This window comes from Curcuma longa, chromosome 3 (genome assembly GCF_044706935.1).
Source record: "Curcuma longa cultivar G26 ecotype Majalengka, Jawa Barat chromosome 3, ITB_CL_G26_1.1, whole genome shotgun sequence".
Taxonomy (NCBI): domain Eukaryota; kingdom Viridiplantae; phylum Streptophyta; class Magnoliopsida; order Zingiberales; family Zingiberaceae; genus Curcuma; species Curcuma longa.
In genome coordinates, this window is record NC_133863.1 from 18,877,304 (window position 1) to 18,896,285 (window position 18,982).

The window sequence follows — 18,982 nt, forward strand, 5'->3', positions numbered from 1 at the left end:
AGTCAGAATAAATGGATATAAAATTGCTGTAAATAAGAGCTTTATATATTATCTATTATTTAGTCATGGATTGTTAATAAAATAGAGAATAAGAGGCTGAAATGAATAAACTTTACAGTGACAAAATTTGACCAAGCTAGTAGATACATATGATTCACATTTACAAGCTTTATCCCTCAATCATCTTGGTAAACAAAATTTCCCCAACTTAAATCAAATCTAAGACCACCAAAATTGCTCCAAAAGAATGTAAAAATATCTGACAAAATCTGGACAGCTATGACCATTCTTGTGATTGACCAGGTAGACAAGAGAACTGTGTTTCAATTATTCAGAACCTTCATACTTTTTACAACCAAATATTTTGTTTTGTCTCCTGATAACAAATCACGAAGAATTTGCATTAAAGAGATTAAGTTAGAAATCCTGAAAAGGAAATTTAATAAACATGAATTCTGGATTTCAAGATTTTATTTTACTAACCTTTTGTCTATCCTGATCTCCTTTTCTCCAAGTATGACATGCAAGACCTTCAAGCAGTACTACGACAAAATTCTGATCAGCAAGAAAGACTTAGGAGTAAGGAGAACTTGATAAAAAAAAATTGTCAAGAGCTTAATCCACTTTTGAACTCCAGGTATCAATCCTAATCTGAAAGTATTTCTTCCAACTCGAGGTCCTCTTGCCTGATCATGTCATCATACTCAGATTCAGTTCTGATGGGGGAAACTCTACCTAGAGGTACATTTTCACCATAATCCAGCTCCATCCAATCTAAATCCTCACTGGTACTTCTGTTCATAGTTCTCTTCTTGCAATGACTCCCAGCCTCATTTTGAATATGCGAATTAGAATATGTTGCACTCTTGTTGGATCTCTCACAAATGCATGCTGAAGGATACTCGTGGAATTCGCCTCTTCCAGGTCTAAGTTCGTCAGGCTCTCCCATGAATCCTTTCTGATATGTTCGTACTTTCGAAGAGAATGTCTCCCAAGTCATTCTGGTTCTGTTCAGAAACAAGGAGTAGAGTTTCTTGGCATTTGGTCTTATGGTCCTCTTGTGACCAAAATATCTCCTGTTGCAAGATAGACGTCAAATGTGATACAAAGCCTAAAGTTTAATTTCTTATCAAATGGAAACAGTATCAAAAGTTTACCTTCTACCTGCCAATATTCTAGCCATGTTTCCATTGTTGTTGGTAACAAATACATCACTTCCACCACATACGATAAAATCAAGTGCAGCCATACGCGATGAATATGATGAGAAAGGTGCCAATTCATCTTTGGTTGCCAAAGTTTCTTTTGAATAAAAATTAGGAAAGAGTAACTTCAGAGGTGCTAATGTCTCTTCTCCTCCATATATCTCACCAGAGGCCACATATATATGAACATCTTTGCCAAAACCCAATGCCCTGAGCATAAGGCCTACTTCTTCAGGAGTCAGGGGGCATTTACCATGTCGTCGCTCCTTTTCTGGATTGTTTGTCTGCATAACATATAGCGGAAAATGAGCTTAAACTTGAAAAAGGAAGTACAGATGAAACAATTTCTTGACAGTGAATTTGCCAAAACAGCAATCACCAACATGTAAGGTTTTCCACTGCTTGCGAATAGCTCTCAATTCTGTTCTTTCCTTTTCTCCTCCACCATAATAACAACCAGAGAATGCAAGCATATCAGGTTCGAACCTGTAGATCATTTGCTTGTGACATGTCATATAACTTTTACATTTCATTTTTTAACACATGTAAAGAAATGGTCATGTCACTAGCTGCAGAGTTCGATAACATACCAGGAACCAAAAGGAAGGATCTATACTGAGATAATAATCAAACAACATCAACTTGTTCAGATTTTACCTTAGATGAAGGGCAATAAAGCGGTTGCTTTTTTCCTTCATTCTTTGAATCAGTTTATCACCCATTACTTGTATTTGATACGTGAATTTCAATCCGTGATAGTTTACTCTGCATCTCAATTTCTGAAGATCGGTCTCCAACTTGTTTGATAGCCTGTAGTCGAACTTTGTAAGCTTAACAGCCTGCATTTCACAAAAAGGAAGTTAGATCTGACAATATAGAAAACCCATCGCCAAGTTTATAATTGTCACAGGTAGTAGATTAATATGGTTATTAGTCCAGTGACTTTAGTCCAAAATTAGCACTTCTCAGTTTATGATTTTATCACAAGTCTACATATGCCCACAGATTGAAATCTCGAGTCATTTCGTTCGGTACCAACAAAAATTTTTATTCCACCAGCAGACCGGCACTAACACCAGCGTTCCGACTGGGATACCATCCGAAGGCGTCGCACGGGTCCGGCGACACCTCAATGGGAGGCGTCATGGTTTTATTCGCGGGCGGATACTTTCATCCTTTTAAACCCATGATCTTTCCCACTATGTTTGCACCCTTGCAACCCAACAATCCCCCCCTCAAACAAAGGTGCTCCCCTACCCGATCACGGTCACGAAATCCTTTTTTTTTTAAACTTAGATTTTAATAATCAACTGCTAACTATAGTTGGGATAATTTAAATACTTAATTAAAACCTCTATAGTTGGGATAATTTAAATAGATTTTATTATTTTAAAAAATATTTTATTTTTATTTTTATTTTTTATTTTTAAATACTTAGATTAAATTTTTTATTTTTAGTTAATATATTTATATTTTTAAAATATCAAAATTATACCGGCACGGTACGATATAGTACCAAAACTATATCGTTCCGATCACAGATCGAAACCTCGACATAGCTCGATATTTTAAACCTTGCATATACCCATGTAATGGTACATGATTTTTTTTTTTTTACAATACCAATATAGTATTGTGCTTCCAAAAATTCAATATGATATTAGGGCTTCCCTATATTAGGTTAGGTTTTTCACCCATGTAATGGTACATGGCATTCCCCAATATGATATTTGGGCTTCCCTATATGGTTAGGGAGGCATTCCCCTCTGGGGAGGCTGCTAGCCTCATCATCATCATCATCCTCTCTCTTTCTGTTTCATGCTTTCCCATCCACTCTGATTAAAGATGTTGTCATCTGCGATCCTAGCCACCATCAAAATGGGTCACCTCCATAGTCAAAGGAAGGGCATCAACTCGTCGACACTCCCATACAAAAAGGTCGCACATCGTTCCTCCATCCACACATCGTGCACTTATGCCTAATTCCTTCACCATATGTGATTTAACACTATTTGTTCTTTCACTAGGTTACCAAAGCTTTGCAATGATCGTGAATGCCAACATAGACCACCTCCCTTGGCAAATTCAAACTCCTCATTTAAAAGCAGTTAGAGGCCTCTCTTTCTTTGTCATTATCCTTAATGGCGAATACCATAATTTTACCAATAAGAAAGTCTTAATGCAAGAATACAAGGACAAAAGAGGTGAAGATAAAGATAAGTTCAACACTCTCATACACTAGAACTAATTGTTGGTGCAAGGAGCACCAGATAATTGAACCGATATTTTAATCATGGCAAAAAGTTCAAGTTAAGGTTATATGGTGAACTAATAAGCTAAAGTGAGTGTGCTGGTAGCACAGGGAAAGTCCTAGTTGAGATTGGGCAAGGAAGTCCTAGTCTGTAGGACCGGACAAGGAAGTCCTAATCAGGTGGACTGGGCAGGAAGACTTGACAGATCAAAGCACCAAGCAGGAAGTTTAGGCAGGTCAGTGGACTGGACGTCTAGCGAAGCGATAGGTCAGCAAGGACCAGACATCGAAGGAAAGTCTTGTGGGCCAAGGATCGGATGATGAGCAAAAGTCCAACCAGGTATAGAGGACCGGATGGTTGGCAAAAGATAAACTCTCCTGAGAAGAATAAGTGAGGACGTATTTCCTTGAAGGGAACAGTAGACGTCGGTCTGATCTAGAATTTCACTGGAAATCTAAAAGTCAAGAACAGACAGTTGTAAAACTATCTAATTTCCTTTTAGAAATATATTGTCTAACTCTATGATGCAGAAAATTGAGGGACCGGAACTTCAGGTTCCAGACGCCCCTATGGATCCGAGCGACTGGACAGTCCAAGCGGCAACAGTGGGTTCAGGCACCTGGATGTCAGTCGATTGGGCCAGCGAGACGGATGAGATGGCGAGTCAAGATTGACCAAAGACACCTCAGCTTCTAGGCGCCCCAGAAGGCTCTAGGCACCCGGAGAAGAATAAGGCCCAGTGGACTCAAAACTGACCCGGCAACCTCCACGTCAGCATTCCAAACGCCCAGAAGGAATATAGACGCCTGGAGATGCTAAGTCAGCATCGAGAGCGGATCGACGAGACGACGTAGAGGTGCCAAAAGGAGTTCTAGGCACCCGGATCAGTCAATAAAAGAAACTGCTGGGAGGGAACCCTAGAGCATCCATTCATAATCAATCCATGGCAACTCTGCACGCGAACAACACTTCCGAGACGCTGCCGCGACATCGGAACGCTGCGCCGACAACCGCACGCCCTTGCTAACTCTTTTTGTCGGTAACTTTGATTTTGATTTTCGTCTATTCTATATTAATTACTAGGACGGTAAAGTGTTACCGATCCTACAACATCCTTTGTAAAGGCAAAATTTTTTCTCGTAAGAGAAAGAGTTTAATAATGAATTGCCGAACGTAAGCGGTCAAGGACTGCGAGCCATGAAGTAGCAACCAATGGCTGTGAACCCAGTAAAAACAAATATGTATTTACTTATGTTTGACAAAATACTCCACTGTGTTTTTGTATATTCGAGTTACAAATTTTATGAATATGTGAAAAAACGACAAGCGTTATTTGTAGGATCGAGTTAGAGCACTAAAGGAGGATGAATAGTATTTCATGGCTTTTTTACTTGTTTGACAAATCGTATTTAAAACAGAGTGCGTAAATAAAACTTGCAACAAAAAAGTAAAGAATAAGTATGATTTTGTTTACTTGGTTCACAACCATAAACTGTTACTCCAAGGCCCACGATTCTTGATCATTTCCGACGAACAATCCACTATAAAAACTCCCCTCTTACGAGGAGTTTGCCGCTTTACAAAATCGGTTAGGAATGGTAAATCCTTACCATCCTAAAATGTTAAGTATAAAACTGACAAAGTAAAAATTACCAACTTAGAAGATTAGAAGTATGAATGTCGGTGCAGCTCCTCGGCATTACGACGGCATCTGGATCAGTTGTTTACGCGTAGGAAGTCGTCGTAGTAGCGTAGCAAGTTGTTCTTGGAGTTTTCCCTCGTAGCTACTTATAAAGACTGATCTGAATGCCTAGAAGTCCTTCGGGTGCCTCCACGTTATTCTGTTGATCCGCTTTCGACACTGACTCGGCATCTTCCGGGCGCCTGTATCTCTTTCCAGCGCCTGGATGCTGACGTAGAGGTTATCGATCAATTTTGACTCCGCAACGTCTGGATCTGAGCATCTGGAGCCTCTTAGGGTGCTTGGAGGCTGAGATGTCCTAAACTGGGACTCTGACAATTCGCCTCGCTAGCCCGTTCGACTTACGTTCGGGCGCCTGGATCTTCTGAACAATCGTTAGTAAAGACGCCTGGAATACAAAGTTTTAGCGCCTCCTTTCCTATATCACAAGTTAGTACAGAAACAAAGTATAACAGTTTTAGCAAACTGTTTGGTCTTAACCTTAAATTTCCAGTGAAATTCTAGGTCAGACCGACACCTACTGTTTTCCTTCTCAGGAATGCGTCCTCACCCACTCCACTCAGGAGAAGTTACCTTTTGCCAACCTGGTCCTCTAGACCCGTTAGACTTTTGCTCAACCTTGATCCTCAGCCCCTAGGACTTTCACTGTTAGACGTCCAGTCCTTCAAACCCTGCCTAGACTTTCCACCTGGTGCTCTGATCTACCAAGACTTCCTACCCAGTCCTCCTGACTAGGACTTCCTTGCCCAGTCCTCCAAATTAGGTCTTCCTTCCCAATCCTTCAGACCAGGTCTTCCTTGCCTAGCCACAACTAGGACTTCCTTGTCTAGCCGCAACTAGGACTTCCTTTGCCTAGCCTCAACTAGGACTTCTCTGTGCTACCTGCACACTTAGTTCAGCTTGTTAGTCTACTTCACAGACTTAACTTGAATCCTTTGTCATTATCAAAATTCAGATTCGATCATCTGATGCTCCCTGCACCAATACTATTCACCCTACCCCCCTCCTCTAGCACTCACTTCGATCCTACACTAACTGCCCCCCTTTTAACTTTCTTTGGTGGACTTTTCTAACTGCAAATATTCTTCAGTTGCTTTCATGTATTTCTTATTGCTATTTGTTTCCTTTTTATATTTTCTTTTTTCTAATACTAACTTGTGTACTTGCTATACGTTGAATCTCAAATACACTATGCCATTAGTGTCACATATACAAACATTATTGTCTATTAGATAAATTGGTCTCTTTCCTAACAACTCAAGCTTAACATAGTATTTTCAAATCATGCTAGTGTGAAAAAAGCAAAGAAAAAATAGTTAGGCCCATAACTCTGAGTCATGATGGCCATGAGGGTGCATATGAAGCTAAGATGCTCTAGGCTCATTAGTGCCACATGGATAAGTGAGGTAATTCATTAGATAAATTGGTCTCTTTCATAATAGCTTGAACTTCAGGATAAATGGTTAGCCAATTAACAACATTATATTCTCATCTCAGAAATCATATATAAATCTACATAGCTTATTTATTTCAACCATCTCCGATATATTTGATTTCCTAAGATCTCCAATCTTTAGGTAGTAGTATATTGATAAGCCTTTCCTTTTTCCATACAAAATCCATCTTCATCTTATCACATGCTTTTATGCCCACTAGCAAGACCTTCTACATCCATTCCAACTCAATTGTCCGGTAAGATTTCATGTATGCTTAAAGCAATGCCACCAAACTAATACGTGAATACTCACTTCAATGTTTACGTAGACAAATGAATCTTGATTTTATTGAGCTTTTTTTTTCATCCTCTACAATTTCATCTTCATCCTTGCTTGACTTCCAATCTCTTCTCCTCCATTTCTCTCACATAGCAAGGTAGAGTCCGTAAGCATTTGCCTTCCTGTTTCTTCCTTCATTGAATCTCATGTTTGTATTGATCTTTCCTTCTTTCAGCATATCTTAGTCTATCCTAACATGTCTTTCTATCCAATTTGCATTTTGTATATATGTCACCTAAAATCCCAAAATAGCTGAATATAGAAATGTCTTTTCTCATGTTGCTAATTCTATCTTTTCCCGAAAACCCTCAAGTACTTTCTTTCTTCACTCAATCTATTAGGTGCACATGTAATCACCACTTTAGGGAAAAGCCAACTTGAGAGATTAGTATTGACTTATTTTTTTTTTTTTTTGCTTTATTTAGAGGCTAATATTAATCATCAATTGATTTTAAATAAAACTGAATTAGATAAGTTGATGCCACAGTGTTAACCTATATATATGGTATAATTGAATCAGATAAAGGCATAATGTTATAGATGATTATGTAGGCTTAAACTCTATGACCGTTTGTGAGAGTTTGCTTAGGGTTTTCTATCAATATAAAAGCTATGTCCTCTTAGTATAAAGGCTAGCATTATCTCAATGGTCATTAAAGCAAAGAGGAGGAAGAGGAAGACCAAGACATGAAGAACAAAGTTACATTTTTGCTTTTTACAAATTACTTCTTTGTTATCATGGGTAGACAAATCTTCTCCTACAATTAGTTCATATAATCTCTCTTCATCCTTTCTCCTCTTTCTTTATAATTGTGTTGATTTGAGACCAATGACATCATTGGTGTGTGTTGATCAAAGGTTGAAGGGAAAGTCAATGGCATGCTCCATCGACTATTTCTAGAATTTTGTTGATTTGAGGTTGAACTAATTGTCGATTTTGTGCTTTGTTAACTCAATTATTTTTTTTTCTTGCATGTGAAATATTATTTTTCTCATGTCTAACTATATTTTATTTATGAGATTCTACATTTTTTACTTTATGAATAAGATGGGCTTAAATAGTATTTATGTTCTCATGTGATGGAAGCACTAAAGATATTAGATTAATAGGGTTATTGGTTAGTCGGTTAACATTAGTACTTATAGATTTAGGATTTTATCATGAGTCTATTCTCTCTATATACCTGTGTAATACTTATTTCATAATTAAAGTAATACAATATTTTGTTTCCCTAAATTCAGTACTGATAAAATATTACCGAGGACATACATGTTCCAATATTAGTAAATCACATATGTGTCACATACCCCCAAATATTCAATAAGTGAGTCCCATAACAGCACTGTTAATCATCTATGTGTTTTTATGTAGCCTATATGAAATTCCAAGTTTAACAAAGCTAAAGAAGAGACAAGTTGTTGAAACCTTGGTAAAATTGCATTCTAACTTAAGTTTCTTTCACATAACAGTTATGGTCTTTAAATCAACTAGAATTCTTGAAAAGTGGAAGAGTATAGTCAGTTCTTAAATTCTTTGATAAACCTTGGGATTGGTGAGACTGCAGAATACTGCCTTCTTTACATATATGATCATTTATTATTTCAAATATGAATAACAAGTTATAATCGAACTTAAGGAGGTCTGACTTGAGCGTCTGCCAATTAACAGATTCAAATAACAATTGAGGGAAAAACAAAATGGAATTTACAACTAACACTTCACATGTGAATCCATCAACCTAGTTTGGTATTAAGCATTTTGATTGGCTATGCTTGAAACATGCGAGGTTATCTTTTTAAGATCAAATTTCTGTACCTGTTTCGCATTTAAAATTGATCCTAGGTGAATGGTAATGTCAACAAGTTGAAAAAACAAATTAATAGCCAAAATTAACTCACATGTTTCTTCATAATAACTGGTAGAACTCGGCTCTCATAGCACCTTGGGGTACATTTTCTAGGAACCCGCATGGTCTGTGGTTGAATGACTTTACCACCAATTTCAGGGAGTTCCCTAATGATCTTGACATCCTTCTCCAGAGACGTAATGAACCATTCAACATCGAAGATGTCATTAAAATCACTGTAACATGAGATCACAGGGAATAAAATGTTTCAATACTTGGTTTAAAGCACTTGTTTGATTGATTCATTCATTCATGTGTAGCTGATCAATTAATTTATTAATAGCTAACACCATACAGAATAAAAGATAACAAAATTTCCTTTCAATAGACAATAGATAGTTTTTGAATCAAACCTAGAATCTTTCCAGAAAGATTTCTGATCAAGTACAGGAACAACAAGAGTAGCATTCAAAATTCGAGCTGCAACTACAGCATCAGTTATCTGCAAAAGAACTCCATCAATAACATCAGTAATCTTATGCAACAATTTTCCCATTATGCATGGTAAACTGGCAACTCGAAAAGTTTATAGGAGGATAAATTAGTAACCAAAGCTCAGGAAAGTAGAAACATTCTAACTACACATTTTATTTGTTATACCAACCTGAAAGAAACTCAAACAAGAACTATAGGGTCTCGCAATTTTTCATCAAATAAAAAAGGAAAAAAAAAACTTGGGACATCATTGCTCAAGTATAACATTTAGAGAAATAATATAATCTGTACCTCAGATTTTTCAAATTACTAGTGCTAAGAGATAGACATACATCCATCCAAAATTATTATGTTATATAGAAGACTGTAAGTTTCTTTCAGCATCTAGAGAATAATTTCCTTTTGTGAAATAAAAGAACCAAATCAGATGAAAATGATTTTAGAACCAAATCAACTGGAAGGATTTCTTTTGATAAATGAACAAAGAATACTTTGAGATTTCCATGATAAGCTAATTACTAAGAAAATACCAGTCAGAATATGTATCAGATTTGGAGAGATTACCATTGATTCAAAATAGACTGCAAAGATCTAGTGTCCAAAATCTAGAGACACATCTACATTACATCTTTGTTCCTAAAATGGCACATAGGATGAAGGTGGAGAGTCAAGCCAATTTAATTATATTCAATTTTATATACACATTATTTATATGATTAGACATGAAAATGGACAATATCCTTAATGAAGCTTTAAAAAATATGAACAATAGAGGGCATCAAAGTTCAAATAAAACTTAAGTGGAGCGCCCTTCACAATGGTAACACACGAAGGGGGGTAACACCAATCTTAAAGCATTTTATTAATTTTTTAATGAGATGGACATGTTTCTCATTTTTACTATAATAGGTGCATTCGTTTAGTTGCACTAAGTGTCTTCATTTTAGCAAAACATGCAGAAATGTAGATGCACTCATTTAATTATAGCAAATGCCTTCATTTATGATACAATCCTTAAAATAGACATATTCAAGTCAGCACTTCAAAATATAAGTCATTAGATTTATTATTATAAGAAATTAATAATTTTCTCTTTCAAAATATTATCCTTTCGAATTGCTATTAGATTTATTGTTATCAAGACACTTTATATGTCTAGGCACATTAGGTAGCCTTTGAAGGCAAACAATAAATTGAATTAATCAAATTACCTTGATTATTGAAGGTCAATCCTTTTAAAGTGATCATCCCATCTTTTTCTTCCACCCTTTTCTTTAATTTTCTACAAGATAGGAAGTGGGGTCCTTTCAACTTGGTATTAGAGTGGCGTTCCTCACCACTGCCAATTATATTTATATTAACCACCACAATAAACACTAAAATTCCTAACACAATCTTATCATCATCGAGTAGCACTAGTTATATCCATTTCTAGCATTGAAATCATCAACAACTCAAGCGTAAATTTCTCCAACACGATTACGGTTTTATTTGAAAAAACTTCCTTCAGAATTTTCTTATTTGTTTATTTCTATTAGAAGAACAAAAAAATATCATTCAAGAAAAAAATATGCTTCATCAATTCTAAGGTGGTGGAAGGAGGATTTCATATAGCAATAAACTAGAGAACCTATGAGACAAAAAACAAATTCCCTTATTGGACAAGTAGAGATTCTATTGGATGGATTTTGAGAGATAAAAGATTTTTTCTTCTACATGACACACCAGATGATTCCAAGCTGGAAATAATTACTCTGCATCTAGATGAGGAGGCCCTCCAATGGTATCAATTGTTGGAGTCATGTCATGAATCTCCATCAAGGAGTTTGTAGATGGTTTCATCCGTCATGAGTATGAGAATGCAATTAAGGAGTTGTCTAAAATTTGATACACCACGACCATAGCATAATATCATAATCACTTTCTCTAACTCTTTAACCAAACTTATGGTTTGTTAGAGCGAGAATTGTTGAACACTTATTGAAGGGTTTCATTCTAATATCAAAAAAGAGGTTAAGATATACTATCCTCGCACCATAAAGGTTGTATTATCCTTTACATGACTATAAGAAGAAATTTTTTTAAAGAAAAATGAAGAAATAACAAAGTTATGAGCAATCATTGCTCGAAATGGTTCATGATAATGCAAGTAAGTTTGAAGTACAACTGAAAAAAAGAATACTAATAGATGAAATGGAGCAAATCAATGAACAACAAGTTAACTATAAACACAATCTACATGAGGATCAAAACTTTAATAAAGGTAAGAAGAATTCATCTATCAGAATCATTACAACACCAATAGTTGAAGTCACTGCATTAAAGCCTCTCTGTGAGACTCTTTCATCTATAACAGTCTCTAGTTCCAAACATTTGTGATAATGCAATCAAGTTCAAAGTAAAATTCAAAAAAAAAAGTGGAAGAGATAGAGCAAAAGAATAAACAATAAGATAACTATAAAGACAATCTACATGAGGATTTAAACTTTGATAATGGTTAAGAAGAATTATCACAACGCAACACCTATAATTGAAGTCACTACATTAAAGTCTTTGTATGAGTCTCTTTCATCTACAACAATCTCTACTTCCATCATTCAAGAGAAAAAAGCAACAATATCTGCCCTTATCAAGAACATCAAGAAATTTCCTTGGAGCAACATTATCAAACTTGCTTTTACTCAAGATGTCTCAGTGCACTAACTACTGCTCAATGAAGGTATGGTGTAGAATATTCTTTCATCCTGATGAGAACTCGACTCAAGGCTAAGTAAAGAAAGACTCAATACAAAAGTTGCTAAAACAAAAGAAAGCATTAGCATGATCAAGAACTCTCAATTAAAAGAACCAACAAAATACACCTTGTCATTATAGGAATTTTTTAGACTTAAGGAATAATCATAGATGGTTACTTGTCTTTTGTAACTTTATCAAAAGGAGGTCTCAATTGGCTTGCAATAAGAAGACATTTTATATAAGCTATCAAAATAAAAAGAAGGGGAAAAAATCAACTTAAGAACATGGTTGTTTTTGAGGATGGTGGGATGACATGATGCCCAAATAATCATATTTAAATCACCCCTTTAAAATATTATCCTTTTGAACAACTTATTAGATTCATTATTATTAAAAATTAATAATTTTCTCTTTCAAAATAGTATCCTTTATAATAGCTTTAGAGGTTTTTAAATTTATTATTATTAATAATTCTTATGCTAACAAGACACTTCTATATTATATAGAGAGACATTATGTAGCCTTTGAAGTCAAACAATATATTATCGGAGGTTGATCCTCTCAAAGTGATCATCTCATCCCTTTCTTTCATCCTTTTCTCTGATTTCCTATTAGATAGGATGTGTGGTCTTATCAATTTAGTTATAATAGATGTTTTCATTTAGTTGTAATAGGTGTCTTCATTTACTTGTATGCAAGTAGCTTTATTTAGTTATAGTAAAAACATTGAAAAAAAAAGAATTAACTACAATGCCAGCATACTCATTCAATTATAACAAATGTCTAGGTTAAGTTATAGTAGGTGCTTTAGTTTTGGAAAAAAAAAAATTAAATACAATTTAGGTCCTCTTGTTTAGTTATGATAGGCATCTTAATTAGTTGCAGTAGGTGTCTATGTTTAGACAAAAAAAAACAATTAACTAGAATATAGGTGCTCTTATTTAGTTATACCATTTATTTTTTATTTAATTTACCAATAAATTGTGTTTTATGATGTGTGCAGAATCATTCTAAGATTGATACACAAATGATGGAGACACCCTTTACACGATCATGTATGAATAATACTTTTAGGTAAGTTTTGTTCTCAAACTTCAACACAGACAAAAGTGGAGAGGAGATGGCCGTCGCCAATATAAAATAAGTCAATATCATCATTTGTTTCCTTTCTCTGTAGTGTGATTGACTATCCAATAGATACTCCATTTGTAGTTAGAGGAGCTTACTCAAAGCCAATTTCTTTGCTCATAATAAAATATCATTTTTGCTTAACAGCATTAAACTTCATAGATACTAATAAAAAACTACTTTATGAATGTGAAATGCCCAGAAAAGATGAATCCATAGATGTGTAGGTGAAAAGAGAACTTATAACTCACCCCAGTTCTCTGTTGATTTAATCCTCCGCTTGTTGCTATCATCAAATACCTATTGGGAAGAGTATTTGCTTCAGTTGCTGCAGAGTGGGAGGGGAAGAAAATTCCTGATTCAATTCACCGAGTTCATAGGAAGCAGGAAAGAACACTGACAAAGAAACCAAATCATACTTGCAAATCCACTGCTAGAGTTGCTGCATCCATGGAAATCTTTGGCCAGCTTTGAACTCCAAAGATCGCTCAACGGGCTCTGTCCTCCATTCTAAAAATCCACATCAGTCAAACAAATAAAAAAGATAGCATCCGATGTAAAAACCAGTCATCCACTCAATCCATAAGCTTCAGGGAAAGAAGGACAATAGAGACGCACTGGGATACGAAAGAAGTCGATATTGCCGGCGTCTTCCCTCGGCCGCTCCATCTTATTCTTTAGCTGCTAGTCAAAGGAGAAAAACACACAAAAAAAAAATCAGGAATGCCAACGAGAAACCCTTCAAAATGACATCTTTCGACGACCGTACCAAAATGGAGGAGGGTTTCCCGGTGAGGTGGGAGGTGGCGAGTGGGCACCGAGGCGAGGACGGAGTGGAAGGAAACGACGACGAGCAGCAAAAGAACCGCGGCAGAGAGCGCCGCCTGCACTGGCACCGCGCGCCGCTCCTGCCGTCGCCGCCTCTGCAACCCCATATAGCTCTTCTCTCTCTCTTTCCTCTTTCACTCAATTAGCCACACCTCCTCTTCTACTCAAATCTCTCTCCATTCTCATCACGCAAGAACATCGAACGCTGCTCGGAAGAACGAGGAAAGGGTGAAGAACTGCAATGAATTCTAATACTCGCGAGCAAACTCGGAATGAGACAGAATAAGAAACAAAAGCATATCGAATTAGAGAAGGCAACGTGAGCAAATATATTTGAAAGATTCAATCTTTTTTTCCTTTTCTGAAAAAAGAGAAACGTATTCTTTATATTGGTAGAACAGAAACATCAAAGTTGTTATGAATAACGACTGGTTCAAGACTTTAATTCTTTTCTATTTTTAAAACACAAAAGATGTTCTCCGGTGCAAGCAGACAAAACGCCAGGGATCGTTCTTTCCGTGATCAAGACTTTTCTTTAACTGTAGTTGTTGTTTTGATCTTGAAATATTTGATTTACCGGATTAGTTGGAGTAGATAAGCTTGCGCTGTGAATTAGTAAGACAGAGAAATGGTCTTTGCAGTGACGTTTAGATTCGGTTATAACAAAAAATTGAAATGACAACTCAAGAAATAACTTTCAATTCGGAGGTTGACTTTTGAATAGATATAAATTATGTTTAAAATTATCCAGATAAAATTTTAAAAAACCATCTATTTATTATCAAAAAATAAGATTAAAAAATAAATAAATATTTTAAAATTTAATTTTGAATGTGTATAAATTATATTTCAGATTTATTCATATTTAAATTAAATAAAAAACATAAGAAAATGACGATTCATCGAATTGTTCCTTCCTATGAGGCCTTTTTTCATAGTTTTTAGAAATTAAAGTAACAAAAAAAGTAAATGTACAATCAAAAAATATTAATAATAAATTAACAGATAATAACGCATCTCCCTGTAAATTTATATTTACTCTCGAGAGCGTTTAAGAATGTCTTTTATTCTTACACATTTTCTTCTGAAATCCCCTTTTAAAATAAAAGTATTTAATTGAAATGAAAAATCAGCAAAAATCCAAGGATTATTTTTTTTCAAGTATATAACTTTTTTTTTACCACATTAAAAGGGTATCTTATTCAAAGTAAATGCTCTTAAATAATGCACCCGCCTAAGTAAATAAAATTACTTCTTAGTATTAAATTAAAATTTATTTTAAAATAATTTAAAAAATAGAGTAAAGTGATGCAGATTTTACTAAAACTTTTTTTAAAAAATAGTATATGAGTTATAGATCTTAAATATATACATATATATAATACATATGTTTAAAAAATTATAAACTTAAAATATAAAAATATATAATTAATAAAAATTAAAGTGGTACGAAAATGGTAAGTTTAGAAACAAATTATTTTTTAAAAAAATAGTGAAATATAAGTAAAAATATACAAAATGTGGTAAAAATAATTATATGGTAGTTTTAACCAAATTTTCATAGTTATTTTCTCCTTAAATTCGAAATTTATTTATGCATGATTAAACAATTTAAAATGGTCATGTGATAATTTTAATCAAAATTGTTACATGCTCACTTTTAAATTTGAATATTATATATATATATATATATATATATATATATATATATATATATATATATATATATATATATATATATATATATATATATATATAATATTCAAATTTAAAAGTGAGCATGTAACAATTTTGATTAAAATTATCACATGACCATTTTAAATTGTTTAATCATGCATAAATAAATTTCAAATTTAAGGAGAAAATAACTATGAAAATTTGGTTAAAACTACCATATAATTATTTTTTACCACATTTTGTATATTTTTACTTATATTTCACTATTTTTTTAAAAAATAATTTGTTTCTAAACTTGCCATTTTCGTACCACTTTAATTTTTATTAATTATATATTTTTATATTTTAAGTTTATAATTTTTTAAACATATGTATTATATATATGTATATATTTAAGATCTATAACTCATATACTATTTTTTAAAAAAAGTTTTAGTAAAATCTGCATCACTTTACTCTATTTTTTAAATTATTTTAAAATAAATTTTAATTTAATACTAAGAAGTAATTTTATTTACTTAGGCGGGTGCATTATTTAAGAGCATTTACTTTGAGTAAGATACCCTTTTAATGTGGTAAAAAAAAAGTTTTATACTTGAAAAAAAATAATCCTTGGATTTTTGCTGATTTTTCATTTCAATTAAATACTTTTATTTTAAAAGGGGATTTCAGAAGAAAATGTGTAAGAATAAAAGACATTCTTAAACGCTCTCGAGAGTAAATATAAATTTACAGGGAGATGCGTTATTATCTGTTAATTTATTATTAATATTTTTTATTGTACATTTACTTTTTTTGTTACTTTAAATTCTAAAAACTATGAAAAATGGCCTCATAGGAAGGGAACAATTCGATGAATCGTCATTTTCTTATGTTTTTTATTTAATTTAAATATGAATAAATCTGAAATATAATTTATACACATTCAAAATTAAATTTTAAAATATTTATTTATTTTTTTAATCTTATTTTTTGATAATAAATAGATGGTTTTTTAAAATTTTATCTGGATAATTTTAAACATAATTTATATCTATTCAAAAGTCAACCTCCGAATTGAAAGTTATTTCTTGAGTTGTCATTTCAATTTTTTGTTATAACCGAATCTAAACGTCACTGCAAAGACCATTTCTCTGTCTTACTAATTCACAGCGCAAGCTTATCTACTCCAACTAATCCGGTACTCCAACTAAATATTTCAAATATCAAGAACAACAACTACAGTTAAAGAAAAGTCTTGATCACGGAAAGAACGATCCCTGGCGTTTTGTCTGCTTGCACCGGAGAACATCTTTTGTGTTTTAAAAATAGAAAAGAATTAAAGTCTTGAACCAGTCGTTATTCATAACAACTTTGATGTTTCTGTTCTACCAATATAAAGAATACGTTTCTCTTTTTTCAGAAAAGGAAAAAAAGATTGAATCTTTCAAATATATTTGCTCACGTTGCCTTCTCTAATTCGATATGCTTTTGTTTCTTATTCTGTCTCATTCCGAGTTTGCTCGCGAGTATTAGAATTCATTGCAGTCCTTCTCCCTTTTCTTGCGAGGCTTCCTCCTTCTTCCGAGCAGCGTTCGATGTTCTTGCGTGATGAGAATGGAGAGAGATTTGAGTAGAAGAGGAGGTGTGGCTAATTGAGTGAAAGAGGAAAAGAGAGAGAAAGAGCTATATGGGGTTGCAGAGGCGGCGACGGCAGGAGCGGCGCGCGGTGCCAGTGCAGGCGGCGCTCTCTGCCGCGGTTCTTTTGCTGCTCGTCGTCGTTTCCTTCCACTCCGTCCTCGCCTCGGTGCCCACTCGCCACCTCCCACCTCACCGGAAACCCTCCTCCATTTTGGTACGGTCGTCGAAAGATCTCATTTTGAAGGGTTTCTCGTTGGCATTCCTGATTTTTTTTTTGTGTGTTTTTCTCCTTTGACTAGCAGCTAAAGAATAAGATGGAGCGGCCGAGGGCAGACGCCGGCAATATCGACTTCTTTCGTATCCCAGTGCGTCTCTATTGTCCTTCTTTCCCTGAAGCTTATGGATTGAGTGGATGACTGGTTTTTACCTCGGATGCTATCTTTTTTATTTGTTTGACTGATGTGGATTTTTAGAATGGAGGACAGAGCCCGTTGAGCGATCTTTGGAGTTCAAAGCTGGCCAAAGATTTCCATGGATGCAGCAACTCTAGCAGTGGATTTGCAAGTATGATTTGGTTTCTTTGTCAGTGTTCTTTCCTGCTTCCTATGAACTCGGTGAATTGAATCAGGAATTTTCTTCCCCTCCCACTCTGCAGCAACTGAAGCAAATACTCTTCCCAATAGGTATTTGATGATAGCAACAAGCGGAGGATTAAATCAACAGAGAACTGGGGTGAGTTATAAGTTCTCTTTTCACCTACACATCTATGGATTCATCTTTTCTGGGCATTTCACATTCATAAAGTAGTTTTTTATTAGTATCTATGAAGTTTAATGCTGTTAAGCAAAAATGATATTTTATTATGAGCAAAGAAATTGGCTTTGAGTAAGCTCCTCTAACTACAAATGGAGTATCTATTGGATAGTCAATCACACTACAGAGAAAGGAAACAAATGATGATATTGACTTATTTTATATTGGCGACGGCCATCTCCTCTCCACTTTTGTCTGTGTTGAAGTTTGAGAACAAAACTTACCTAAAAGTATTATTCATACATGATCGTGTAAAGGGTGTCTCCATCATTTGTGTATCAATCTTAGAATGATTCTGCACACATCATAAAACACAATTTATTGGTAAATTAAATAAAAAATAAATGGTATAACTAAATAAGAGCACCTATATTCTAGTTAATTGTTTTTTTTTGTCTAAACATAGACACCTACTGCAACTAATTAAGATGCCTATCATAACTAAACAAGAGGACCTAAATTGTATTTAATTTTTTTTTTGCCAAAACTAAAGCACCTACTATAACTTAACCTAGACATTTGTTATAATTGAATGAGTATGCTGGCATTGTAGTTAATTCTTTTTTTTCAATGTTTTTACTATAACTAAATAAAGCTACTTGCATACAAGTAAACGAAGACACCTATTACAACTAAATGAAAACATCTATTATAACTAAATTGATAAGACCACACATCCTATCTAATAGGAAATCAGAGAAAAGGATGAAAGAAAGGGATGAGATGATCACTTTGAGAGGATCAACCTCCGATAATATATTGTTTGACTTCAAAGGCTACATAATGTCTCTCTATATAATATAGAAGTGTCTTGTTAGCATAAGAATTATTAATAATAATAAATTTAAAAACCTCTAAAGCTATTATAAAGGATACTATTTTGAAAGAGAAAATTATTAATTTT

General features: G+C 34.2%; 1 protein-coding gene across 1 annotated transcript; it reads right to left on the bottom strand.

Moving 5' to 3' along the window:
- Nucleotides 1-646: 646 nt before the first annotated feature.
- On the bottom strand, nucleotides 647-14,075 carry LOC141824561 (O-fucosyltransferase 16-like). The gene is given in 11 exon segments (XM_074711869.1): nucleotides 647-1,076; nucleotides 1,158-1,489; nucleotides 1,589-1,691; nucleotides 1,863-2,044; nucleotides 8,834-9,017; nucleotides 9,195-9,283; nucleotides 13,392-13,468; nucleotides 13,560-13,650; nucleotides 13,759-13,821; nucleotides 13,910-13,949; nucleotides 13,951-14,075. Coding segments are annotated over 11 exon segments (1,716 nt in total).
- Nucleotides 14,076-18,982: the final 4,907 nt, after the last annotated feature.